This window comes from Homarus americanus, unplaced genomic scaffold, assembly GCF_018991925.1.
Source record: "Homarus americanus isolate GMGI-L3 unplaced genomic scaffold, GMGI_Hamer_2.0 scaffold41366, whole genome shotgun sequence".
In the NCBI taxonomy this organism is placed as follows: Eukaryota; Metazoa; Arthropoda; class Malacostraca; order Decapoda; family Nephropidae; genus Homarus; species Homarus americanus.
The window spans coordinates 5,758,960-5,774,529 of NW_024723541.1; the positions used below are offsets into that span (position 1 = coordinate 5,758,960).

The 15,570-nt window shown below is 49.3% G+C and overlaps 1 protein-coding gene across 1 annotated transcript in view; it reads left to right on the forward strand.

Annotated features, from left to right (window-relative positions):
- Positions 1-209: 209 nt before the first annotated feature.
- LOC121863605 (transient receptor potential cation channel trpm-like) overlaps positions 210-15,570 on the forward strand; it is a gene marked incomplete at its 3' end in the record, with an annotated part of 120,429 nt that continues 105,068 nt past the window's right edge. The window contains 1 exon segment of the mRNA XM_042362333.1: positions 210-247. Coding sequence (XP_042218267.1) covers positions 215-247 — 33 coding nt within the window.

The following is a 15,570-nucleotide window of genomic DNA, read 5'->3' on the forward strand; positions in this document are numbered from 1 at the left end:
ATGGTGAACCTTCTCTTGTTACCTCCTCCCACTTACTGTATGAATGAAAGAAAGAAGGAATGGAGGAGAGGAAGAAGGAATGAAGGAGAGAAATAAGGAATGGAAGAGAAATATGGAATGGAGGAGAGAAATAAGGGAATGGAGGAGAGGGTGATAAACTGCTGGGTTATGTCTCGTGTACTGATGTTTGTTTATCTTTTCCAGACACCCTAGGATGAGGAGGCGATACACACCCAACGTGCAGATGGTGAGTGTCACAATAGTCTCCTCTGTGTCACCCTCCCAGTGTTCTGTGTCTGGGGTGCCACCCTCCCAGTGTTCTGTGTCACAAGTGCCACCTCCCAGTCTCCTGTGTCACAAGTGCCACCCTCCCAGTGTTCTGTGTCACAAGTGCCACCCTCCCAGTGTTCTGTGTCACAAGTGCCACCCTCCCAGTGTTCTGTGTCACACGTGCCACCTCCCAGTGTTCTGTGTCACGTGCCACCCTCCAGTGTTCTGTGTCACAAGTGCCACCCTCCCAGTGTTCTGTGTCACAAGTGCACCCTCAGTGTTCTGTGTCACACGTGCCACCTCCCAGTGTTCTGTGTCACACGTGCCACCCTCCCAGTGTTCTGTGTCACACGTGCCACCCTCCCAGTGTTCTGTGTACACGTGCCACCCTCCCAGTGTTCTGTGTCAAAAGTGCCACCCTCAGTGTCCTGTGTCACAAGTGCCACCCTCCCAGTGTTCTGTGTCACAAGTGCCACCCTCCCAGTGTTCTGTGTCACAAGTGCCACCCTCCCAGTGTTCTGTGTCACACGTTACACACCCTCCCAGTGTTCTGGCCATGCACGTGCCACCCTCCCAGTGTTCTGTGTCACAAGTGCCACCCTCCCAGTGTTCTGTGTCACAAGTGCCACCCTCCCAGTGTTCTGTGTCACACGTGCCACCCTCCCAGTGTTCTGTGTCACAAGTGCCACCCTCCCAGTGTTCTGTGTCACAAGTGCCACCTCCCAGTGTTCTGTGTCACAAGTGCCACCCTCCCAGTGTTCTGTGTCACAAGTGCCACCCTCAGTGTTCTGTGTCACAAGTGCCACCTCAGTGTTTGTAACAAGTGCCACCCTCCCAGTGTTCTGTGTCACAAGTGCACCTCCCAGTCCTGTGTCACACGTGCCACCCTCCCAGTGTTCTGTGTCACAAGTGCCACCCTCCCAGTGTTCTGTGTCACAAGTGCCACCCTCCCAGTGTTCTGTGTGTCACAAGTGCCACCCTCCCAGTGTTCTGTGTCACAAGTGCCACCCCCCAGTGTCCTGTGTCACGTGCCACCCTCAGTGTTCTGTGTCACAAGTGCCACCCTCCAGTGTTCTGTGTCACAAGTGCCACCCTCCCAGTGTTCTGTGTCACAAGTGCCACCTCCCAGTGTTCTGTGTCACAAGTGCCACCCTCCCAGTGTTCTGTGTCACAAGTGCCACCTCAGTGTTCTGTGTCACAAGTGCCACCCTCCCAGTGTTCTGTCACGTGCCACCCTCCCAGTGTCCTGTGTCACAAGTGCCACCCTCCCAGTCTCCTGTGTCACAAGTGCCACCCTCAGTGTTCTGTGTCACACGTGCCACCCCCCAGTGTTCTGTGTCACACGTGCCACCCTCCCAGTGTTCTGTGTCACACGTGCCACCCTCCCAGTGTTCTGTGTCACAAGTGCCACCCTCAGTGTTCTGTGTCACAAGTGCCACCCTCCCAGTGTTCTGTGTCACACGTGCCACCCTCCCAGTGTTCTGTGTCACGTGCCACCCTCCCAGTGTTCTGTGTCACAAGTGCACCCACTCAGTGTTCTGTGTCACAAGTGCCACCCTCCCAGTGTTCTGTGTCACACGTGCCACCCTCCCAGTGTTCTGTGTCAAAAGTGCCACCCTCAGTGTTCTGTGTCACAGTGCCACCCTCAGTGTTCTGTGTCAAAGTGCCACCCTCCCAGTCTCCTCTGTCTACAAGTGCCACCCTCCCAGTCTCCTCTGTCACAAGTGCCACCTCCCAGTGTCCTGTGTCAAAGTGCCACCCTCCAGTGTCTGTCAAAGTGCCACCCTCCCAGTCTCCTGTGTCACAAGTGCCACCCTCCCAGTGTCCTGTGTCACGGTGCCACCCTCCCAGTGTCCTGTGTCACATGCCACCTCCAGTGTTCTGTCACAAGTGCCACCCTCCCAGTGTTCTGTGTCACAAGTGCCACCATCCCAGTGTTCTGTGTCACAAGTGCCACCATCCCAGTGTTCTGTGTCACAAGTGCCACCCTCCCAGTGTTCTGTGTCACAAGTGCCACCCTCAGTGTTCTGTGTCACAAGTGCCACCCTCCGAATCTCCTGTTTCTATATCATTCTCAACCTGCTTTTTCTGTGTCTGTCTCTTGTGTATGGTAAGTGGCCTAACCTCCATGCTATTGTCTGATGTGTACGTGTTTTATATATCGGCTACTCGTCAACCTTTACTTTGGTATCAGTTGTAGTAAAGTGGCAAACACCGTCTTTCCTTGTGATGCTCAGTAGTAAGTGTGGGACGGTGCTTCCCCTCGTGTCACCTCCACCGGTATATACAGTCGTCAGTGTAGTAATACTGCTCTCCGTCCCTTTCGGTCCTCCTTGTCAGTTCTATGAGGGGTGTGACCACTCTTGAGACGTGTCCTCGCCTCGGAAACTTAGTACCAACTCAATGTCACTTCTTCAGCGTCTTCCTTACTGTTTTACTTGTTTTGTTCACTTAATGTTGTTTAAGGTTTGACCACTTAATGTAGGTTAAGGTTAGCTGAAGATAAATTTGTTTTAAACTACCTTATGCTATTTTAGTTGTGGTTAATTTTAGTTAACTGAGAGGTTAGGTCTAAGTCAGAACGAACCACATTTAATACCTGATAAATTACGTCTAACACATACGAGTAACATTGATTAACGAGGCAAAGCACTCCAGTCTGGCCTCTGACGTTGTTATCGTGCATAATTGATACATTGTACGTTCCATGTTTTGCAGAGTTGCTCCTTATGCTGTCTCCTTCCTTCTTACCCCTTTCCTCCTCCTTGCCTCTCTCTTCTCTCCTCTTCCTCCTCTCCGTGTTGTGTTGGTTCAAGACGGTTGCACTCTTATCGACCTGATGGGGTTTATATTTAGCAATAACAGTCAACCTCTTGCAGTCATACATGACGACATTTAGTTTCAGAGCATCAGTATGCCAACAGCTCCCAACACTCCTCTATCTCACCATCCATTTGATGTTATTTAAATAATGTCCTCCTCGTGTGTCTGACTGAGTGTTAAGACTTTGTCAATGACTATATGTGTTTCTGTTCAGTGTTAACAAGTTAGATTTAATTATCATGTGAATTATGAGGAGATTCTTACTTTGGGGTTGATTAGTGTTTAAACAGTAGAAATACAGAGCGGCTGCCGGGATACACATAGTGTATAGATGTAAAATTTGTCTGAAGCCATTGTCACATTTCACCACGTAAACTGAATGTCTTTATCCCTTGAGTACGATGACTTAACCCTTGAGTACGATGACAACCCTTGAGTACGATAGCAACCCTGAGTAAGATGACGACCCTTGAGTACGATGACTTAACCCTTGAGTACGATGACAACCTTGAGTACGATGACTTCCTTGAGTACGATGACTTAACCTATGAGTACGATCACTTAACGCTGAAGACAATATCACCGCACTTAAGGAAGTTGCCATGGTATTCCAAGGATTATAAGTTCGTACTCAAAGTCACCGTACTCAAGTTAAGTCACGTACTCAAGGGTTAAGTCACCTATTCAAGAGCTAAGTCACGTACTCGAGGGTTAAGTCACCGTACTCAAGGGGCTAAAATATTTTGCTCAGTTGGCTGTCATTGTATTCAGAAGGTGAGGTAAGTTAGTAACTGAGCGAGACAACACAGGCCAGTCACACACCCACAAGTGCCAGACCAGACAAAGCTCACAACACTTCACAATGTCGAACTGTTATTGAAGTGTTCTGTTCTTAGAAAAATACGAGGAATTCTAAGGATTTTCCGATGTTGTAACTTTTCCTCAGACAGAGTTGAGGGAACCGCCTCCTGCACCTGACATAAACCATGGCAGGAAATGAGTAGGGCAGCAAAATATAACAACCGGTGCATTATGGGGTTCAACTTCAGAAATATTGACTGGGACACCATTGTAGGTGATTATGAATCTGAAGACTTCCTAGACGCAGTACAGGACAATTTTTGAAACAACTAATTACAGAACCTACTAGAGGTGACAATATATTAGACCTAGCATTTACAAATAAAGAAAATATTATCAGAGATGTCACAGTAGGGGAAGAACTAGGTAACAGTGATCACAGAGAAATCAGGTTCACCTAAATTGGGAAACAAAAACAATGACAATATGGTCAGAATCCCAAACTTTCGGTTGGCGGATTATCAGGGTTAAGAAGGTACCTAGGTGAGGTCACCTGGGACAGTCACGTCAGTCCCCAGTAGGAAGGGGTGAGGTCATAGATGACACAACAATTGATCATGACTATAATATATTCACTAGTATACTACATAAAGCACAAGAACAAAATATACCATACAGAAAAATTAGGTCAAATAAGAATGAGCCAAGGTGGATGACCGAAAACTTAAACATGACATAGGAATAAAGGAATATATAAGAAATTAAAGGGAGGGAGGAGCAGCTCAGAAATAGGTATAATAAACTATCTAGGAATGTTAAGAAAAATGTAAGGAAAGCAAGAGAGACTGTGAAGTCAAAATAGCAAGAGAATCCAAGGCGAATCCCAAGGGATTTTTCCAGGTATATAGAACAAAAGTCAAGGACAAAGTTGGGCCTTTAAAGTCAGGGAGGGAGAAGTGATAAATGGCAGTGAACAAATAAACAAAGCATTGAACAACTACTTCTTATCAGTTTTCACAGAGGAAATTGCGAGGAAATTCCAGAGGTGGAACTGATATTTAGGAAATGAAAATTAAAGAATATCACTATCAGAAAAGAGGATGTTCTTAAGAGGATAAATAAACTAAAGAAGACAAAATCCCAGAGCCGGATGAAATTTTCCTCGAGTCTTGAAAGAGTGTAGGGAACAGATTAGCGGACCCCTTGTAAATTTATTTACAAAATCATTGGAACACGGAGTTGTGCCAGACTTGTGGAAACAGGGAAATGTAGTACCCATATTCAAAAAGGAGACAGAGCATCAGCGTCAAATTACCAGCTGATCAGTTTGACGTCAGCAGTGGTGAAATTTGAATCAAATATAGCAGATAGCATCCGGTATCTGAAAAGCAAATTAATCTACGACTCATAACATGGGTTTACAAAGGGAAAATCTTGTCTAACAAATCTGCTGACGTTTTTAGGAAAGTCTTCGAGGTAGTAGATAATGACGAAATTACGATGTTATTTACTTAGACTTTAGCAAAGCATTTGACAGAGTACCGCATCAAAGGCTTCTGAGAAAAAATTAAGGCTCATGGTATCGAGGGAAAAGTTTTAAATTGGATAAAATCATTGCTCACCGATAGAATGCAGAGGGTCAGCGTAGATGGTGTTAAATCTGAGTGGGGCCGTGTAACCAGTGGGGTTCCCAGGGTCAGTACTAGGCCCTCTTGTTCATAATCTACATAAACGATCTAGATACTGGGATTAGCAGTGACATAAGCAAGTTTGCGGTTGACACCAAAATAGGGCGGCAGATTAAGTCAGGGCAGGATGCAAATGCATTACAGGAGGATCTAAATAAACTGCAGGGTGGTCTGAAAAATGGCAAATGAAATTCAACACCAGCAAGTGCAGCGTGCTTAATATTGGAAGAACAAATACTGACAATGTATACAGCCTTAACAAAATCAACCTAGAAAGTCGACTTGTGAAAGAGACCTAGGGGTACTTAGAAGCCCGGACCTACGGCCTAGAAAACAGTGTTAATGTTCGAAATAAGGCAAACAGAGTATTGGGTTTTATATCTAGAAGTGTAAGTAATAAGAGTTGTTTTGAACCTCGCCATCTATTGTCCTGATCTACCTACAGCACCACGAGAGCAACGCCATCTAGGGACGAAACCGAGTATGACTAGTCTTAGTTACCACTCCGGGTTTCCTTCTCCATATCCTGGTTGTTGCGTCACCTCCTCCAAGTCTTCCTCAACAGATCCAGATTGAGAAAGTTCAGTTCACTCTGGGAAGTGACCACAGGATCACTTATCCTGAAACCTACGGCACAGTGACTACCTACCGTCTTCTACAATACTCAGCCTTACTCGTCAGCCATCTCAGCTCCGCACTTAAGTATTTGTAATCTTATATTGCCTCCCCACCTCCACCTTGCTTCAAATTATTGTATGTTGTATAAATATGTATATACTGTTAATGTTTAGGTTAAGTATGGTTAAGGGTAAATTATAGAAAGCTGAATATTTTGTTAAGAAATTTATGGTACTTTATTATACACAACAAACTCGCATCCTTTGTCTACCCTTTTATAGTGATTGTGTTTGTTTTTTGTTGTTGTTGCCTGTTGGGATCTGGGTAGACTTTTAACTATATTCTAAATCCCCAACTCGTAACAGAGTGCAGAGGTCTTATTGCAACTATATCTTGCGCTAGTCAGGCAGCACCTCGATTATGCGGTTCAGTTCTGGTGCCCTTATTATAGAATGGATATCAATTCACTAGAGTCGGTGCAGCGAAGAATGACGAAAATGATTCCACGACTTAGAAACCTTCCATATCAGGATAGGTTAAAGAAACTTAACTAGCATTCCCTAGAAAGACGAAGAGTGCGGGGAGATATGATAGAAGTATTTAAGTGGGTGAAAGGAATCAATAAAGGGGATATAGATAAAGTTCTTATAATTTCCGAGCAGGATAGGACTCGGAGCAACGGATTTAAGTTGGATAAGTGTAGGTTTAGGAGGGAGATAGGAAGAAACTGGTTCATAAATAGGGTGGTGGACGAGTGGAACAAGCAGCAACTTTGTAGTAAGTGCTGGAACTCTGGAAAGTTTGAAAAGGAGGCTAGATAGATTCATGGATGATAGAGAGTGGTAGTAACTCTTTAGGAGCTGCCATGCACAGGCCAACCGGCCTATTGCACACTCCTTATTTTCTTATGTTCATATAGGAAACACTTCTGAAACAAGATCCACACCAGGTGAAGATAGGGTATGCTAGGTATTGGAGGACTGTTAGGGGCTGTGTTGGGGAACTGTGTTATGGAGCTGTGTTGGAGGACTGTTATGGGGATGTATTACAGGACTGTGTTATAGGGCTGTGTTAGAACTTTTTCGTGACATGGGTTTGTGTGTGCAAGACTATTTTGGATTGGTGTTACAGGACTTATTTTGGGGGCTGTGTTGTGGAGTTGTGTAACCAGGCTATGCTATAAGGTAGATGATACAAAGAATCATTATTTAGACGACAATAGAAGAAGAGTCGACCCATTTGTAAGTTTTGAGAGATGAGAAAACAGATGTGACAGTGTTCAGCTGTTATTAGACAACACCTTGTTGTTTACTCCCGTTATACAACATACGTACACTCGAGGACACACGATGTTTTGGTCGTTTTCGACTGTTTTTGTGAAAGTTTGTATGATTTCCAAGGATAAAGTGGTAATGTTTGGGAAGTATACGGTATGCTATTTGGCATTCTTCTTTTTCAATTATGATCTGTTGTTGTCGGGCCTGTGCACCTTCTCTCGTTATTCCGCCTCCCACATGTCCTTCATAACCACGTGTCCCATCTTTATCTTTCCTTTCCTCTAATTCCTCCGTTTAAGTCAATATTCAGGTATGAAATATTATTCGTCATGGTAATATTTCTCTCAGTGATTACCTTGAATATTCCTCAGGTGTGAAATATATTCCTCAAAGTCGGGAACCTTCCGAGACTAAATTGCATGTTTTGTAATTTCAGTCTCACAGAATGAAATGTGATTGGGCCGTGATGTCAGGGTGTTACAGGGTGATGACACTGTATAGCCAGTTACCGTCGAAGGTAACGCCAGTGTGCGGGCATTCAGGGCACCCAGCAATCCCTTCCACTCGCCACATTGATAAAATCTGGCAGGCGCTGTTGACGTGGGTGAGACAAGCAGATGGTAATAGGTGGTTGTGATAGTGTGTGTGTGTGTGTGTGTGTTGAGCTGGCAGTAGGTGGCGGTGTTGGTAGTCGTGATGATAGTAGTATTGTGGTGGTGGCGGTGGTGGTGATAGTGATAGCGGTGGTGGTGATAGTGATAGCGGTGGTGGTGATAGTGGTGGTGTTGGGTGGTGATGACCGGACAATGAGATCAGCTGGATGTCCGCGCCACAATAGTACATTCCTCGTGTTTGTAAAAGGGGACACTGCCTCCTGCTGCCACCCGCCGCCCTCTTCCTTTCTGGCCCACCCATGTTGCCATCACCCACACCCACTACCACCACGCTGCCACCCACCTCTACCACCCACGCCCACGACCACCACGCTGCCACCCACCTCTACCACCCACTTCCACTACCACCACGCTGCCATCCACCTCTACCACCCACTTCCACTACCTCCACGCTAACATCCACCTCACCACCCACTTCCACTGCCACCCACTTCCCACTACCACCACGCTGCCTCCACCACCACCCACTTCCACCAGCTGCCACCCACCTCTACCACACACTTCCACCACGCTACCACCCACCTCTACCACCCACTTCCAACACGCTGCCACCCACCTCTACACCCTTCCACCACGCTGCCACCACCTCTACCACCCACTTCCCACTACCACCACGCTGCCATCCCTCTACCACCCACTTCCACTACCTCCACGCTAACACCCACCTCTACCACCCACTTCCTGCCACCCACTTCCCACTACCACCACGCTGCCACCCACCTTTACCACCCACTTCCCAAGCTGCCACCCACCTCTACACACACTTCCACCACGCTGCCACCCACCTCTACCACCCACTTCCACAAGCTGCCACCCACCTCTACCACACACTATCATTACCACCACGCTGCCTCCCACCTCTACCACCCACTTCCACCAAGCTGCCACCCACCTCTACCACCCACTTCCACCACGCTACCACCACCTCTACCACCCACTTCAACACGCTGCCACCCACCTCTACTTCCACAAGCTGCCACCCACCTCTACCACCTTCCATTACCACTATGCTACCACCCACCTCTACCACCCACTTCCACCACCTTGCCATCCACCTCTACCACCGAGCTGCCACCCTCACCACCACCCACTTCCACTACCACCGACTTGCCACCCACCTCTACCACCCACTTCCCCTACCACCACGCTGCCACCCACCCTACCACCACTTCTACTACCACCAGCTGCCACCCACCTCTACCACCCAATTCCCTACCACCACGCTGCCACCCACCTCTACCACCCACTTCCCTACCACCATGCTGCCACCCACCTCTACCACCCACTATTAGGGGCCTTGGTATGTACCGAAAAAATCGATATAATTGCATTCACTGGAATGGATCAACCTAGACACGTGAGTTACCAGTCGAATACCAAATTGCGGGTTACAAACTGTTCTCATACCGATAGGCAGACCAGGAAAGGAGGAAGTAACAATCTATGTTAGGTAAACATAGGTTGGATGCTTATATGAGCAATTGGGGTTGGGTGTAAACGGACTGCCCAGTATGGGTAATAGGCCAGCTGCAGTTTCTCCATTCTTATGTTCTTATGTTCTATTTCCACTACCACAACGCTGCCACCCACCCCAATACCACCCACTCACTACCACCTCACGCTGCCACCCCACCCTACTGCCACCCACCTTTTTCACTACCACCAAGCTGCCACCCCGCTACCACCCACTTCCACCACCCTTCCAATGCCACCACGCTACTCACCTCTTCCACCGCTGCCACCCACCTCTACTCACCCACTTCCACCACGCTACCACCCACCTCTACCACCACTTCCTCCACCACGCTACACCCACCTCTACCCACTTCCACCTCCCTACCACCCACCTCTACCACCCACCCTACCACCACTTCCACCAGCTACCACCCACCTCTACCACCCACTTCCACCACGCTACCACCCACCTCTACCACCTACCCACGCTACACCCACCTCTTCCACCACTTCAACACGCTGCCACCCACCTCTACCATTACCACCAATCTGCCACCACCTCTACCACCCTTCCACCACCCTACCCACCTCTACCACCCACTTCCACTACCACCACGCTGCCACCCACCTCTACCACCCACTTCCACCACGCTACCACCCACTTCTACCACCCACTTCCACCAAGCTGCCACCACCTCTACCACCACTTTCACTACCACAACGCTCACCACCCACCTCTACCACCACGCTGCCACCCACCTCCACCCCCCACTTCCTGGCTGCCACCCACCTCTACCACTCACTACCACCTCCACCACCCACCTCTACCACCCACTTCCACTACCACCACGCTACCACCCACCTCTACCACCCACTTCCACTACCACCACCACCTCCACCTACCTCTACCCACTTCCCACCACGCTGCCACCCCTTCACCATCCCACTTCATCACGCTGCCACCCACCTCTACCCCTTCCTGCCCACCCACCTCTACCACCCTTCCACTACCACCACGCTACCACCCACCTCTACCACCCACTTCCCCTTTCCTGCACTACCACCCACCTCTACCACCCACTTCCACTACCACCACGCTGCCACCCACCTCTACCACCCACTTCCACCACGCTGCCACCCACCTCTACCACCCACTTCCACCAACTCCACCCCTCTACCACCCACTTCCACTACCACCACGCTACACCACCTCCTACCACCCCTTCCACTACCACCACTACCCCACCTTTCCACCCATTCCCACTACCAACTACGCTGCCACCCACCTCTACCACCCACTCACTACCACCGCTACCACCCACCTCTACCACCCACTTCCACTCCACCAGCTGCCACCCACCTCTACCACCCACTTCACCACACGCTACCACCCACCTCCATCCACTCACTACCACCACGCTCACCACCCACCTCCTACTACCCACTTCCCGCCACGCTGCACCACCCACCTCCACCACCCATTTCCCACTACCACGCTACCTTGCCCTCCTACCACCCACTTCCCTACCACCACGCTACCACCCACCTTAACCACCACTTCCACTACCACCACGCTGCCACCCACCTCTACCGCCACTTCCTGCCTCACCCACCTCTACCACCCACTTTCACCACGCTGCCACCACCTCCTACCACCCACTTCCACTACCACCACGCTACCACCCACCTCTACCACTTCACCACTCTACCACCCACCTCTACCACCACTTCACCATGCTACCACCCACCTCTACCACCCACTTCACTACCCTACCACCCCACCTCTACCCACTTCCACTACCACCACGCTGCCACCCAACTCTACCACCCTTCCACTGCCACCCACTTCCACTACCACCAGGCTGCCACCACCCACCTCTACCACCCATTACCACCAAGCTGCCACCCACCTCTACCACCACTTCAGCTTGCAAGCACCACCCACCTCTCTACCACCCACTTCCACTACCACCACGCTGCCACCCACCTCTACCACCCACTTCCACCACGCTGCCACCCACCTCTACCACCCACTTCCACGCTGCCACCCACCTCTACCACCCACTTCCACTACCACACACTCACCACCCACTTACCTCACTGCCACCCACCTCTACCACCCACTTCCACCAAGCTGCCACCCACCTCCTACCACCCACTTCCACTACCACCACGCTACCACCCACCTCTACCACCCACTTCCACCACGCTACCACCCACTTCCCACTACCACAACCTCCACCACCCACCTCTACCACCCTTCCCACTACCACCGCTGCCACCCACCTCTACCACCCACTTCACCACGCTGCCACCCACTTCCCTTGCCACCCACTTCCATAGCTGCCACCCACCTCTACCACTCCACTTCCCTACCACCACGCTTCCACCCACCTCCACCACCCACTGCCACCACCTTCCACCACCCACCTCTACCCACTTCACCACGCTTCCACCACCCTCTACCACCCACTTCCACTGCCACCACGCTGCCACCCACCTCTACCACCACTTTCACTTCCATACCACCACCTCTACCTCCACTTCCACCACGCTACCACCACCTCTACCACCCACTTCCCACCAAGCTACCACCCACCTCTACCACCACTTCCACCGCTGCCACCCACCTCTACCACCCTTCCACTACCACCACGCTGCCACCCACCTCTACCACCCACTTCACTTCCATACCATCCACCTCTACCACCCACTTCCACACTCACCACCCCACCTCTACCACCCACTTCCACCAAGCTAACACCCACCTCTACCACCCACCTTCAACGCTGCCACCCACCACTACCACCAAGCTGCCACCCACCTCTACCACCTTCCACTCCTACCGCTACCACCCACCTCACCATCCACTTCCACTACCACCACGCTGCCCACCCACCCTCTACCACCACTTCCACCACGCTGCCACCCTCTACCATCCATCCACCAGCTGCCACCACCTCTACCACCCACTTCCACTCCACACCTACCACCCACCTCTACCACCACCTCTCCCACCACCCACCTCCACCACGCTGCCACCCACCTCTACCACCACCCACCTCCCGCCACCACCACGCCACCACCCACCTCTACCACACACCCTACCACCCACTTCACTACGACCATGCACCCACCCCACCACCCCCTTCACACGCTGCCACCCACCCCACCCACTTCCACCACTGCTCCACCCCACCACCCACTTCCACACCACCACGCTACCACCTACCTCTACCACCCACTTCCACCACGCTACCACCCACCTCTTCCACCCACTTTCACCACGCTACCACCCACCTCTACCACCCATTTCCACCAAGCTGCCACCCACCTCTACCACTCACTTCCACTACCACCACGCTGCCACCCACCTCTACCACCCACTTCCACCACGCTACCACCCACTTCAACCACGCTACCACCCACCTCTACCACCCACTTCCACCACGCTACCACCCACCACCATCACCACCATGCTGGTGGTGATGGTGGTGGGGGTAGTGATGGTGGTGGTGATGATGATGATGATAGTGGTAATTACTGTTCAACTAATGCCAGGTTTAGGAGCATCATACTTATTATTTAACTCGGCTAAACTCATAGGGAGATTAAGGTCAGGTTTCAAGTTTCAATATTATGCGTTACCCAAGGTCAAAGACCTTGGTGTTACCGCGCTCACTGGAGGGGCGGGCCACGAACACTAGACTGCCCCACCCGGGCACAGGTCACTGACCCACATCAGGGCCTGGGGGGCTGGGGAATATAATAATGATAATTATAATATCTGTTATTATTATCATTACAACAATTAACAAAAATTAATAGCAAATTAATAATAATAAAAATAATAATAAAAATAATAATAATAATAATAATAATAATAATAATAATAATAATAATAATAATAATCATAACCATAATAATAACCATAAATAAATACACAAACGGAAAAATAAATCAAGAGTGAGAAACAATATACAGTACATTATTTATGTTGTATTGTCTTAGTAAAAGAAACAATTGAGCCCTGCAATTGTGTGTAAATGAGGCAGAAAGTCAGATGAGCAACCTGGGACTTGGTCACAATTTTTGTGATGCCATATGGCAGCAGGGTCTACCATTAGGCAATACATTATGCTTCCAATATCTTCCCAGGCGGTAGTACCTCCCTGTTTGGTAGCTGCCTACTACCTGCCTTAACGAATATGTACAGTACTTTAAAATGCACCCTCGTCCGCAATAAACATCCATCAATTAGAGTGACAGTCGTCACGTGAGGAAGGTGATCACTGGGTTGACTAAACAGTCGGAACTTTCTAGTTAATGTAAAGTAGAGATGCGTGTAAGAGATTACTCACTCAAGACATTTCTCTCTGACCTTTGACATACTCCCGCCACTGCAGTCACGGTCACCATCCACCCACCTGCCAGGTTTCATAACAAACTGTTATGCCATAATTCGATATATTTTGTTTACCACAAAAACTGCTAAAGTAATAACTTATTTCTTTTTACCCTACCAAAAAGTGGTTTCTGGAGTGTGGTGGTCGAGTGGATACAGCACTCGCTTTTTGTTCCACGGGTCGGTGGTTCGATCTCCAGACACTCCCAGTTTACCCAGCTGTAAATGGATCTCTGAGTTTACAACTTGGGGAAGTGAAGGTGGTCGACTGCAGTGCCGGCCACGCTGCCTGAAGGCTTATTATACAGTGTGCTGTATCCACACTGTTGTCCCTAACGGGCAGTCATGCCTATGGGACCTATTTTCACGAGTTTGGGGTAAAAAGTAATTATGAGCAAAATCATGAGATATTAAGAAAGACATTACGAGCATTACTGAAAGCTATCAAGTTTATGCTTCGGATAAAATGCAATATAGGGCAGTTATAGAAAGATTGTCTCTGTGCTTTACAGTCAACTGTGTAGGTAAAAGATAATTAACAACGCGGCTTTGAATTAACTTAACACTTGAGTCGTCAGAGGCAGTATCGGAGGTACACGCCTAGGAGCATGACGAGATGTACTCCTCTCAAGTGTTACAGCATATTCTATCGCAGCCTTGTCAACACCTGTCGTTCTCTATGTTAACATGTTGCACTTCCTCCGTACGTGTTGTGAGCTCATCTCGGGGAATCTTACTCTTACTGACGATAATTTTGTTTTGTGGTGAGCTGAAAAGTTTCTCATCGTATTTCTGGTTAACATAATGACCTGTCAGCTTCGTAAAACACCTACATCTCTTGTAGCCAACAACAGGTGTAGGGGTATCGAGATATTAATGTTGTCTAGCACTCAGGATGGAAGGAAACTCTACATGTGGTTTTCTTGTATAATATATAAGTTATATGATAGACAGTCTGGTGCTGGAGGTGCTGTGTGGTGAGGGGCTGCTTGGTAGAGACGTGCGGGAGTAGCTTGTTGAAGGAGGTAGATGTGCAGGAGCTTCGTTAGAGAAGATGTTGCCTGTTGCTGGCCTCCTGGTTGAATGAAATGTTAACAGCGTGGAGCTTGCTGGAGGAGATGTTGCTTGTTCAGGAAAATGGGCAGAATGAGAGTTGGTTGGTGAGGAAGCTCAGAGAAGGACATGCTCGCTGGCGGGAGCGAGGAGAGGCGAGGGTCGCCAGGCAGCGGCAGAGGAGGAGGTGTTGCTTGTTCAAGAAGATTGGTCAGACTGAATCTCAAGGGAGAGACAGAGCTTATATACACCCAGCAGCCGCTATGAGTCATGGTAGGAAAACCCGAGAAGTAGCCGGTGAATAGTTTCGTTGCTAAGATACGGTAACATCTGGTTGGTTGCTTGGGAAGGCGGCACATTGGAATGTGATGGCAGGTGGTAGGCTGCTACGCAGTTAGTTTGTAGGGGAGACGTCCACTACACAGGTCTCTCTCCTCTGTGTTCCATTGTTGTTGTTCCTTGTTTTACCCGTTTTATAGTTTGTCTCCGTCTCATCTGTCGTTTTC